The 12,794-nt window shown below is 42.5% G+C and overlaps 1 protein-coding gene across 1 annotated transcript in view; it reads left to right on the top strand.

Moving 5' to 3' along the window:
• Positions 1-12,794, top strand: part of POLR1B (RNA polymerase I subunit B) — a 29,634-nt gene that overhangs the window by 4,179 nt on the left and 12,661 nt on the right. The window contains exons 2-9 of the mRNA XM_079110648.1: positions 1,316-1,483; positions 1,697-1,843; positions 3,256-3,388; positions 5,921-6,057; positions 6,793-7,016; positions 7,903-8,074; positions 11,235-11,406; positions 12,089-12,370. Coding sequence (XP_078966774.1) covers positions 1,316-1,483; positions 1,697-1,843; positions 3,256-3,388; positions 5,921-6,057; positions 6,793-7,016; positions 7,903-8,074; positions 11,235-11,406; positions 12,089-12,370 — 1,435 coding nt within the window. The remainder of the gene's footprint in view (positions 1-1,315; positions 1,484-1,696; positions 1,844-3,255; positions 3,389-5,920; positions 6,058-6,792; positions 7,017-7,902; positions 8,075-11,234; positions 11,407-12,088; positions 12,371-12,794) is intronic.

Genomic DNA, 12,794 nt, shown 5'->3' with positions numbered 1-12,794 from the left:
CCTTCTTGTTTCAAGTCCTCAGACCATGAGCAAAGATCCTTTTGCCATGTTTTTTACGTTTTGTTGGTGATTTTGCGACTTGAAATGACCCCCAATAATAGGCTGTGCAGTGCTCTTTGGAAAAAATACACATTAGATGAGTTAGTGGTGTGGGCTGAAGAGTCTGGTGTTAATGACACAGAAGCATACTTGTACATATAAAGTGTCCTTAAGCAGAGACACAGAAAGTAAAGTTACGTCTTGATTGGTCAAGAAAAGGTTGCCACCAGAGGCTCCCAGGAGACTGCATTTTGCCTAGGAGCAGTGGGTTCAGTATTTGCTGATTGAGTATTTGCAGTAGATTTTTAGGCCATAACTATTATAAATAATGAGAACTGACAGTTTAGCTGTGATTTGAGAAAGCAGATCTCATATTTTTTCAAACTAGTATTTCACCTTAAACATGAAATGTCATAAATTTTATTTTTAAATATTAAATTGTTAGTACCAGCTTTAGGTAACTAATAAAAAATTTAGAAAAGGTTGTTCAGGCTCACATGAATGTGAGTAGAGGTCCTTTGTGTTCTTTTTTGGCTCTGTTTTGGCGTTTTCGTCGTTCTAACACTTGGGCTAGATGCTTGTTCACGGTTACTGCACAGAAGAGCTGGGGGTGCCCCTTCCTCAGAGGAACGGCAGAGCTGCTCCTTAAGGAAGGGCACTGCAGTGTCCTGTCCTAATTAGAAGAGCATTTCCCTGCCCTTTCCCTGTTAATAGCCGTCCCATCTGTTTTGCTGTGTAGGAGTAAGGGAAGGTGGGCACTTGGTTCAGAGACTAGGAGCTCTTTCACAGCTATACGCCAGGACCTACTACAGAATCTGACACACACACACACACACAGTGCGGGATCAAAATAAATAAAGTCCATTGACAACGAAAAAATATTTAAAAAGAAAAAGAAAAAAATGCTTAATGTGTTATAGTCTCTGAGTACTCAGAGGAATTGGGAGTGGAGTGAATGTACGTCTCCTGTCCTCTTTAGATGTGTCATTATTATTTTATTAATTAATTTATTTTTTAAATTTATTTTTATTGTAAACAAATGGGATACATCTTGTTCCTCTGTACGTGAAGTAAAGGCATACCATTTGTGTAATCATACATTTACCTAGGATAATTGTGTTAGATTCATTCTGTTATTTTTCTTTCCCACCTCTAGATGTGTCATTATTGGCATTTAGGCATCGCTGCTTGTAGAACACATGGGAATTGGAAGTCTGAGAGAAAAAATGCCTTGGAAATGCAAGCAATTTGTTTAATAGTATGAATTGTATTTCAGGATATACCTTCCTTTGAATTTGCTTTCAAAGATGAGCGTATCTCTCTCACTATTGTGGATGCTGTTATTAGTCCACCCACAGTTCCCAAAGGGACCATCTGCAAAGAACTCAACGTTTATCCAGCTGAATGTCGGGGCCGAAGGAGTACCTACCGGGGGAAGCTGACAGTGAGTATTAATGACAGTGTGTCACTCCCTGCATTTTTGAGAATAGAACTGATTCCTCATAAGAATTCTTTCTTGGTGCTGTCATCTAAAGAGATCCTATCTTCTAAACCTAAAGCATAAGATTATTTGTTTTCCTCTTCCTCACTTTGAAAATACTTGTTTGTTTCCCCAGATCCAGATATTTTAAGTAATTTTCCTCTCATTTTCATTCAGGCTGATATTAGCTGGGCAGTGAATGGAATCTCAAAAGGCATCATCAAGCAGTTTCTTGGCTATGTTCCCATCATGGTGAAGTCCAAGCTTTGCAACTTATACAACCTTTCTCCTCGAGCCCTCATTGAGCACCACGAGGAGGCAGAGGTAATTGAGGGGTCCAGGTACTAGGTCAGTAGCCAGCCTCGGTTGGGAGTGAAAAGACAGGAAGTTGTTGTTGGGATCCAGTTTTCCTGACTCTGCTCTGGATAGTTAAAATGGGGCATGATCATCTTGTCTGCATACTGCATGTGGCCCTTGACTGTCACCTGAGATAGTGTGGAAGAGCAGCTCTACACTTAGCACCGATTTGGGGGGAGAACTGGTGGTTGGTTTCTCCCCTAATTTTCTTCCTTTTCCTCTTCTTCCACTTCCTCCTCCTCCTCCTTTCCCCTCTTCCTGGGGATTGAACCCAGAGCCTCGGACATGCTAAGCACACACTGCCACTGATGTACACCCCAACCTTAATTTCCTGAATGATATATATTTAGAGACATACTTAGAAGAATTTTGTTCTTTTAAAGCTACCTTAAGTCATGAAACTTGTCAGAGATCCCTGCTTTACTGACAGTAAGATCTGGTGTAACAATTCATATACCTTCCCCAGTTTCCTTGGGCTGTGTTGGGGGCTTTCGAGTATCAGCTTAAAGTGGTTGAATGTACAGACTCTGCCTACAGCAGGGAGACTGGTATGCACTGGGTTTTGCTGTCAGATCTGGGTGTGATGCTCCACTGTTCACCTTGCAAACTTTTGTCTCCCTGAGCCTCAGTTTCCTTTGCTGAAGATAGGCTAGTAGCTGTTCAGTTCATGTTTATGAGGATTGAATATAACAGAATAGCTGGCATGATATGCCTGTTTTAGAGAGCAGTTAGTAAGTAGTAACTCTGTTACAGAAATGTGAACAACCAGAGCTATTAAAAATATTTCCCAGTGCTGACTCAGTGGTAGAGCACTTGCCTAGCACGCATGAGGCACTGGGTTTGATTCTCAGCACCACATAAAACTAAATAAAGAAAATAAAGACATTGTGTCCATCTACAGCTACAAAAATTTTGAAAAAAAAATTATATATATATATATATATTCCTATATTAATCCAAATTTCTGACTTGCAGAGCTGTCCTACAGTCAGATGGTTTTTAACTTATTTGGAAACCATATGGAAGGAAAATAATTGGCATTTTTATCTTTAGACTTCTCTTTGGAGTAATTTTTTTTTTTTTAAATGTCTTTTGAAGATTGACATTTTAGGAGGACAAAAGGACATGTAGGTCTTGCCTGTCTGGTAGTGGCAGTGCCTTTTTTCCTTCCATGCTATCTCCTGTGTCCCTAGGCCTTTCTAATGTATTTGAGAAGACTGGGTTCACACATGTCCACGCTGTTTCCAGGGGGTCTGTGGTCCCTTTCCTCTGTGTGCACCTCTTCTGCACGCTGTACTGCATCTGGCTAGAAAAAAGGTTTGTGTTTACAGTTAATTGTGTACCTTTGTTCAACAAATTTTAATCCATCTCTTTGGTAGGAAATGGGAGGCTATTTCATAATCAATGGCATTGAGAAAGTCATCCGAATGTTAATTATGCCTCGGAGAAATTTCCCCATTGCAATGGTCAGACCAAAGTGGAAAAGCAGAGGACCTGGCTATACTCAGTTTGGTAAGTTTTAGTGACCATCAGGATTTTATTTATTTTTTTTAGTGAAGTTTAAAACTGGTTTTTAAAAACATAGATGAATCTATGTAGAATCTTTAATATTTTTTCTCTTATATAATTTTTTGTTTTTCTGTTAAGCATTTCTGTGTTAATATTCATAATGGGGAGGAAGAAATGGAGAGATTGATTAAAGGGTACAGATGTTCAGTTATAAGATGAATAAGTTGTGCTAACAAAGAGCAACGTGACTGTGGCTGCTAATACTGTATTTTTTTCTTGAAATTTGATAGTAGAGTAGATTCAGAGTGTCATGAACCCACGTGTACACACACACAGAAATGAAAACTATGGGTGATGATTGATGTTTTAATCAGTTTGCGGTAATCATTACATAGTGTACAGATATTTCTCTGTTCATATTAGGGTCCTCTTCTGATAAACCCATCCAAGGTTGAAACTTCTGTATATCAAAAATGCTATAAGGGACTGATGATATAACTTGATGGTAGAGTGCTTTCCTAGCACATGTAAGACCCTGGGTTCAGTGCCCAGCACTAAAAAAATCACACTATATATCTAACCTACCCAACATTGTAGCTTAGCTTTGCCAAGCTCAGAACACTTGTGTTAGCCTGTAGGTGGGCAAAATCATCTTAACACAGTCTGTTTTATAAAATATTGATTGTCTCATATACCCACAGATGAGCTTTTTTGTGATCTTGATGGAACATGAAAATACAAAACACAAGAGTCCAAAAACTGGCAACACAGTACATTGTAGACCATCAATGCTTACCCTCTTGGTCACCTGGCTGACTGGGAGCTGTGGCTCACTGCCCCTGTGCAGCATCACAAGAAAGTGTCACACGGCATTGGAGCCTGGGCAAAGATCACGTTCAAAAATGCCCGGGCCTCAGAGGTACACGCCTCTAATTCCAGCAGCTTAGGAGGCTCAGGCAGGGGGATTGTGAGTTCAAAGTCAGCCTTAGCAACTTCGTGAGAACCTGTTTCTAAATAAAAAATATTAAGGGCTGGGAATGTGGCTCAGTAGTTAAGAATCTCTGAGTTCAATATCTGGGACCATACAAAAATATTCAAAACTGGAAGCATGATCTCTATAGAATAGGGGGTGGCCTTTGTACTATGGTGAAGTGGAAAAAATCACTGTCTCTCAGTAGGGTCATCAGATCACTTTAAATCACTTTAATAAGAATCATATCTGATAAAACTTTTTATGTTGGGAAACCTACTTTTGTGTTTTCAAACTGAAAGGCTATACATGTGTTTTTGTTACTAGATATGAAGGTGAAGACTGGCCTGACTTGGTCAGGGGGGCAGGTGCCTTGGTAGTCTTTGGTTCCAGCTGCCTTGGCACTCCCCTCAGGGGATGACTGACAACCTCCCAGCCTGTGTTTGAGCACTCTCTGTGATAGTGCCTGGCTTCACGAGACAGCATGTGGCATTCTTTGGCAATCCTGACAGTTACATGATTTATCCTTAGAAATGAGATAAAAATCAGCCTTTTCATTGTAGTCATACATATGGCACCTAGAAAAACAGTGTCTCAGTGTGTTAGAATGTTTAGCTATTGTCGAGTTTCTTCCATGTCCAGCGTGGGTGAGAGAGGGTTTCCGTGGGAGGGATGGGCTGACTGTAGATTAATCACTTGGAAACTTATTTAACAGAAGAATCGCAGGAGACAATTATCCTTTGAAGCAGGGGCAGGACTGATTGAGCCGTATCAGTCTGGCTCTAATGGCAGGAAGAGTCCACCTGTCCTTTATTTATAGTCATTTAGGTAAACGGGGGACCAGGAGGAGCTGCTTCTGTGAGGAACAGGATGGGGTACAGCTAAGGAAGCCATGTGCTCTAGGGGGTCCTCCCAGCAAGACCTGCAGATTCCCGGTGGTGAGCCACTGCACGGATACCACATGCCTCAGGCCATCTTGAACAATCTCTTAACGATTGCCAGTTCCTAGAAGCCAGATTTCCATGTCTGACAGCTCGCTAAGCCCGGTTTGCTGGTCATAGATGGCTCCCCACAAGCTTATGCTTTTCCTCCAGTTGATATGGTATGTCTTAGCAGTCGCTGAAGATGAAATAATTTTTTTTCCTTGTTTTTAAATTGAAATAAGAGTCTAAAGTCCTCCTTTTCTGTGTTTGAGTTGTTGGGTCAGGCCACCATCTCTTGACCAGACTATAGGGTGGTGGGGATGAAAGCCCTGAACGGTGCTGTTCTGCAAGGTGCTGGGACTGTAACAGGCCCAGGATGTGGGCCCTGGCCTGGAAAGAAACTTGGAAGTTTAAATTCTTGGCTTTGGTTGTTTTACGTCATAGTTTCACATCATGGGAGATTTTGCACTCCAGAGGACATTTGGCAAGGAAGGTCTTAGACACATATCTGGTGTCATTCTTGACTACACTTAGTGATTTGGCTTAAATTGTATCTAAAAGTAAAATAATTCAGAGAAAAATAATAATTGAAGAAATTACGGTTTTACCAAGTTTCTGATATTTTCCTGTTTGTTTCAATAGGAGTTTCAATGCACTGTGTGAAGGGAGAATATTCTGCGGTCAATATGAACCTTCACTACCTGGAAAATGGCACAGTTATGTTGAACTTCATTTACCGGAAAGAGCTATTCTTTCTTCCATTAGGATTTGCACTTAAGGTATGACTTGCTGAATGTTTCCTTTTGTCATGAAGAGATTCATTGGAGGTAATATCCTATGTAGATTGGATGGGTTCTGTTTGTTAAGTACATGCTATACCAGTTATCTACTGCTCCATAACCAATTGCCTCAAAATTCCATAGCTTGAAATATAAGTAAACATCTCTCTTTCACAGTTTCTGTGAGTTGGGAGTTTAGGAGTGGCTTGATGGGGCACTTCTGGCTTGGGGGTCTCAGGAGCTTGCAGTGAGATGTCAGCAGGGGTGGCTTGACTAGGGCTGGAGCCTCCACTTTCATGTGATTCTCCCACTGGCTGGTGAGTCAGTGCTGGCTGTTGGCAGGAGATCTCAGTTCCTCTCCCCCATCTTCCCCCATATAGTTAGCCAAGAGGACAAGGTGGATGCTGCAGTGCCCTTCATGACAACCTTGGGAGTCTACAACATCTTTCTTGACACGTTGATTTAGTCATGAAGGCCAACACCACTCACTGAGTGTGGGAGGACACTAGATGAGTTTGTGATTGCCAGGAGGTGAGGACCACTGGAAGCATCTTGGTGTCCAGCCATCTCACAAAGAATGCTTTATTTTGCAGAATTCACTTCAGTTCAGCAATAGCGGAGTGCTAATTTTTCTTCATTATTAAAGTCATTAGAGGAGAGAATTATAATTAAACAAATAAAATAGTTACATTATTATTGGTAAATGATTTTAAAAAATCTTTTTTTCCATTCTAGGCACTTGTCAGCTTTCCTGATTATCAGATTTTTCAGGAGCTCATCAAAGGAAAAGAGGATGACTCATTCTTTAGGAACTCTGTGTCTCAGATGTTGAGGATCGTAATGGAAGAGGGTTGTTCCACACAAAAACAGGTCCTTAACTATCTCGGGGAATGCTTCAGAGTAAAGCTCAGTCTTCCTGACTGGTATTCTAATGAACAAGCTGCAGAGTTCCTGTTCAAGTATGTGTGCTGGGCCTGTGTTTTGAGGGTGCGGGGTTGGGAGGAGGGGTGTCAGTGGTCTTCAGTGGAGTACAGATTGTTCTGATGAGTCGTCCGGGAATCAGTGAACATGGGTGGAATCCAGGCCCCGCCAGTGTGGGCTAGCTTTGTCTCTGGCCATTCTCCTTATGGTCATTTCATTCATTTTAGTGTACTTCTTTGTTTTGAAATTATTTCAGGGGTCTAGCACATTGTCCAAATAGCACGTTGGACACTGTAGCGGCTGAAGTAGTTCACGTTTTAGACATTTTCTTGATTTCTTTGTATGTAGATGCACTGGTTACAAGTGTCCTGTCATTCTGTTTCCCCACGGCAAGAACTTTGTCTTCCGTAACCACCCTATGATTATTAGAGGAGCCCAGCTCTGGAGCAGTACTGTCTAGTATGTAGCCAGGTGCGGCATGCTTGAAATATGACCAGTGCAAAATTAACTTTAAATAGCCACATAGGCCAGCACAGTTCTAGACTTGGTGAGGATATTCAGCTTTTTTGCTAATGTTGTTAGTAAAGGTAAAATGTAATTTTTTTGGAGGAAGGTGTTTTATTTTAAGTAAACTTGGATCTGGGCATAGGGGTGCATGCCTGTAATCCCAGCAACTTGAGAAGCTGAGGCAGGAGGGTCGCAAGTTTGAGGCTAGCCTGCACAACTTAGCAGGATTCTTTCTCAAAATAAAAAGGGTTGGGGATGTTGCTCAGTGATAAAGTTCCTCTAGGTTCAATCCCTAATGCCTACAAAAAAAATTCGGCATGAATTAGGGATCTGGTAAGAGGGACATCTGGTAAGAGGGATCTGGTAAGAGGGATTAGCAGCTGAATTGTTGGAAGCTTTTTCTTTTCTATTTTACAGTCAGTGCATCTGCATCCACTTGAAATCCAGTACTGAAAAATTTTATGTACTTTGTCTCATGACCCGGAAGCTCTTTGCTTTAGCCAGAGGAGAGTGCATGGAGGAGAATCCTGATAGTTTGGTGAATCAAGAAGTCCTTACCCCTGGTCAGCTCTTCCTTATGTTTTTGAAGGTAAATCTGTTGCTTTCACCCTGCGCTAGCTGCGCCATTCAGGGAGTGGTGTGCTGCATCCAGCAGTGTTGTCCCCTGCATGTTTGGTTTCTGATTTTGGCATCTGCAGAGTCTTCCTTTTTGTTTGTTTAGCAGCAAGGACATAATCAAAAATCCTAGCTTATTCCAGGTTCAGAAATTTGTTTTAATATTTTTAAAGAGTGTAAAGAAAATGTCAAATCTTGGTCATAACATTGATGGTATAGTATCAGTGGCCTGTATACATGTGTAGTCAATCCTCATTATTTGCAAACTCTTTATATTCAGACTCACTACTTGCTAAAGTGATGTGTATACCAAGGTCAGTACCCAGCACTTCTTAGCCATTCACGACGTAGACGTGGAGACCCCTGATCCTTGTGTTCCAGTTGAGGATGAATGAGGCAATGCTGCGCTGCCTTCTCTCAGCCATTGTGGTGTCCTTTGTGAGTTCTCCTGAGTGTGTTTCACACTTTTATGGGTTTATGTTTGTGCGTGTGTGTGCGTGCTTTGCTTCTCAGAATGGCCTATGGTGCCAGAGTGCCATCTGGCACTCCTGAAAGTGAGACGGCTGTGCTCTATCCACTGAACCCACGTTCAGTCAGTAAAGCAACTACACGTACTAAACAAAGTTCCTTGTATCAGAACACAAGTAAAATAAGGTGTTGTGGACTGACCAGTTGCAGAAGTGTTCTGACCAGAGACCGGCAGGAACCGAGCTCTGCGTTTCCCTGGGAGCAGTGGTCCAGCCCTTGCTAATTCAGGTTACAGCAGTGGCATGGAACCCGAGCAAGCGAGACTTGACCGTGTGTCTGTGTACACAGTGGGAATTGGCACGGTAAAAGGTGATTTCATAGGGAAATTGATTCCATGGCATCTTATACTTTGCATATTATTCCTAAAAAGATTTAATCTGAAAGGTAATGTTGTGGGTTGGAAGATAGAGAGGGCTAAAGATGAAAAAAAAAATTCTCCTAATTCCTCATTATCCTGTTAATAATTCTTACTGGCAGGTAATTATTTTTGTTTCTGTTTGTTTTGTTCATAAAATTTGGATTGAAAAAGTTTAGCACCCTGGAATTTCCCTGATAAAAATCTAGATCAGCCAGCAGAAGTTTGCTATTATTGGTGGCCTATCAGGTACATTTCCTTTTTTTTTTTTCTTTTCTTTTTCTTTTGGTACCAGGGGTTGAACTCAGGGGCACTTGACCACTGAGCCCCATCCTCATCCCTGTTTTGTATTTTATTTAGAGACAGGGTCTTATGGAGTTACTTAGCACCTCACCATTGCTGAGGCTGGCTTTGAACTTGCAATCCTCCTGTCTCAGCCTCCTGAGCTACTGGGATTACAGGTGTGCACCACCACACCCAGCACTATGTCCTTACAGTGAAGCACAGGGTTCATCGTATCCCTGTGCTATCGGCGTGTCTTCAGAAGCAAGCCATTAGTTCGGGGACCTGTGTCAGCAACAGGAACATTTGATTTCCTTACCTTGCACTCGCTCTATTTGAGCTTCCAAACCTCTGAATCTGAGGTGTGAAAACCATCTTCAGAAGATACCTGACAGTGACAGAAGAGGAATCCCAGACTTCCCTAGCCATTGCTGGATCAAGGGTCACTCTGGGGTGCATGTGATTGGTTCTGAGGGCTGTGCAAGGGCGGGGGTGGGAGCACTGGCAGCCGCCTCCCTGCCACAGGCATGGTCTGCTCCCAGATAAGCACCAGGTTACACCTGTCAGAGAGGCTGGAGCCCCATACGAGGCCACCCGGGGGCTTCGCTCACTTCCGCTGCTTGTGCCGAACCATGCAGGCTGCACTTTGGAGTCCCTAGCTCCATCTGTAGTTCCAGCTCTCAAAAGTACCGGAACAAAAATAGTGGGTTGGCAGCAAGACCTGGCCTGACTGCAGGAGATATGTAGCTTCCCTTGTCCTGCCATGGCTGTGTGGGTCTGTGGAGGTGCGTTTGACTGCAAGTCAGGGTCCCAGTGTTGGGCACTGCGTGCTTTACACACCCATCAGCTTCTGGAGAAGTCTGCAGAATTCTTGGTACTGAGGAGTTTGGCCCAGGGTTTTCAGTGGTCCTGGCCTGCTCCGCTCCCTGGAGGGAAGTTTGTTGTGAGGCTTGAAAAACATGCACAGTGCCAGCTGTAGTGTGTGCCCCACAAATGCTAGTTCTCACAAATGACCATTGCACTGTGTGTGTGTGTGTACTGGAAATCATCCCATTGTAATCCCTAAATTGGTACAGTTTTGTGTCAATAAAATCAGAACTTGGGCTGGGGATATGGCTCGGTTGGTAGAGTGCTTGCCTTACATGCACAAGGCCCTGGGTTCAGTCCCCAGCACTGCAAAAAATAAATGAATAAATACTTAAAAGACAATAAGCAGTCCTCTGAGGGAGGAGGGAGGAGAGAATGTAGCTCTTTATTCTTTAGGCCACAGAACTTTTGCCACATCTGACCTGCATCTCGGTGGCTTTCTTTCCTCTTTGCTGATTTTTTTGTCTTCAGTTACTCTTTGATTATATTTCATATTTACAGGAGACAGTGTCAGTCTTCCCTCCAGGCTTGTGGCTGTCTTGGATGTTGGATATAATTTGGAGACCTCATGCTCTTGGCCGTGTTTCTTCTTGGGAACAAAGTAATTGTTGCTTTGGTCTCAAAGCTTTGTGGTTGATTGTTCTGACTGCTTGATAAGAGCATTTGAATTTAAAGCTTATCTAAGGCCAACACTTCAATGTGGATGATCCAGAGCAGTGTTCTGCCCCACCCCAGTGCATGGAGGGCTCTACCCCTGCCCCCGTCTGCGTGGTCTAGACACATACTTGGTTGCCACGACGTGGGGCATGCTACTGAGCACCCTGTAGTGCATAGGACAACCTCTACCACACAGTCTCCAGCCCCTGGGTTGGTAGTGCTGGGGAGGAAACCCTGGTCTAGATGAGTTTGTGTCTTCTCTCTTAAGAAATGCTTGGCCTCCCGCAGGACATCAAAAAGCTGTTTTTAAGGCTTGTGGTTTGCAATTTCTACATCAAGTGTATAAATTAATGGACTGTTACTGATGGTACAGATTATGGCAGAGTGAATATGGAATTTGTGATAATTAGAGCATTTACTGTTTAAAATTTAAATTTTCTTTCAGGAAAAAATGGAAGCTTGGTTAGTGTCTATTAAAATAGCTTTAGATAAAAAAGCTCAGAAGACTGGTGTGTCCATCAACTCTGAAAATTTGATGAAGATTTTTAGTATGGGAGCAGACCTTACAAGACCATTTGAATATCTTCTTGCTACTGGAAATCTGCGTTCGAAAACAGGTGAAATTAAATATTAGGCTTCACTCTAGTTATATATTTCAAACTGTTCGCATAGTGTAGGCTTATGTCACTGAGAAAGGTTCTTTTTTAAAAGTGAACTTCTCTCTTTCACTGAAGACAGATTTTGTTTTATGACAAATTTTGATGAATGTCAATCTAAAGGGCTTTAGATGGGTGTGTGGCTTGCATCCTAGTGCACGCATCTTGGCCTTAGGTGTCTCAGGAGGCCTAGAAGAACTGCTGTAGGCCCATCCCTGAACCAGGTCCTTTGAAGTGATCTGGGAAACTGAAAAGGCTGTAATGGGGCTCGGCAATTTGTTTTTTTTAAACGGGTGCTCCTGGTGCAGATTCTGCAGGTTCTTGTTAGCGTGCTAGCATTGCTTGTATATTTTCCAGTGCTCTTAGATGAGTTTAATTACTGTGGTTTTATTACCATTTAATGTTCTCCCACAAAGGAGGTAGTGGTGGAGGAGATAGGCAACCAGTTGCAGCCAATAGATTTCTGAATCCTTGGGGTTTTAAATATTATTTTCTGTTTCTACTTATCAGGATGAATAGAGTGAATGTTATAATGACCCACTTTGCTCTGTAGAGTTCTCTGAGGCTTTGCCATCAAAGCCTCAGAAATAGACATTTTTTGGAAAAGTTTGGCCTGTTTTTGAGTAACTTCTATTTTATTAAGGTCTTGGCTTCCTGCAAGATTCTGGACTTTGTGTTGTGGCAGACAAGCTGAACTTCATACGCTATCTCTCCCATTTCCGCTGTGTGCACAGAGGGGCCGATTTTGCCAAGATGAGGACCACCACTGTGCGTAGGCTGCTGCCAGAGTCCTGGGGCTTCCTCTGCCCTGTGCACACCCCAGATGGCGCGCCCTGTGGTCTGATGAACCACCTAACTGCCACGTGCGAGGTTGTCACGCAGCTTGTGTACACAACATCTCTTCCAGCTCTGCTCTGCAGCTTGGGTATGTGGTGTCCAGCAGGAAACGTTCTTGTTTGGGCTTGTGGTTGTTAACAGGTGCAAAGCATCAAGGCATGCTTGTTCTAGGGATTCAGCAGATAATTCTTACAAAAACTCTTTTTCACTACTCCATGCAGGAGTGGGACTTTGTTCTTGGCTTCTTGAAAGAAGATTGAATGCATTTTTTGGAAATGAAAACAAGAAAAATTAAAAGTTGTAGGGTTTTCTTTTTTTCTCTTCTTAAAAAGAAGTCAAAACATTTGAAATAGAACAATAGTTGATATTGAAAGTAGACAAGCTATTACATAACTTTTAGAGGCACTTTTTCTGCATCTGTTGGTGGACCGTTGTATCTCTAAGTAGCAAACGATGCTGGTTGTAGGAAGACGGTTATAAAGGAGGCTCTCCTCTGTCCCTGATATCATCAG

This window comes from Sciurus vulgaris (genome assembly GCF_902686455.1).
Source record: "Sciurus vulgaris genome assembly, chromosome: 14".
In the NCBI taxonomy this organism is placed as follows: Eukaryota; Metazoa; Chordata; class Mammalia; order Rodentia; family Sciuridae; genus Sciurus; species Sciurus vulgaris.
The sequence above is the reverse complement of the archived record's forward strand: the minus strand, read 5'-3'. Positions and strand labels throughout refer to the sequence as shown.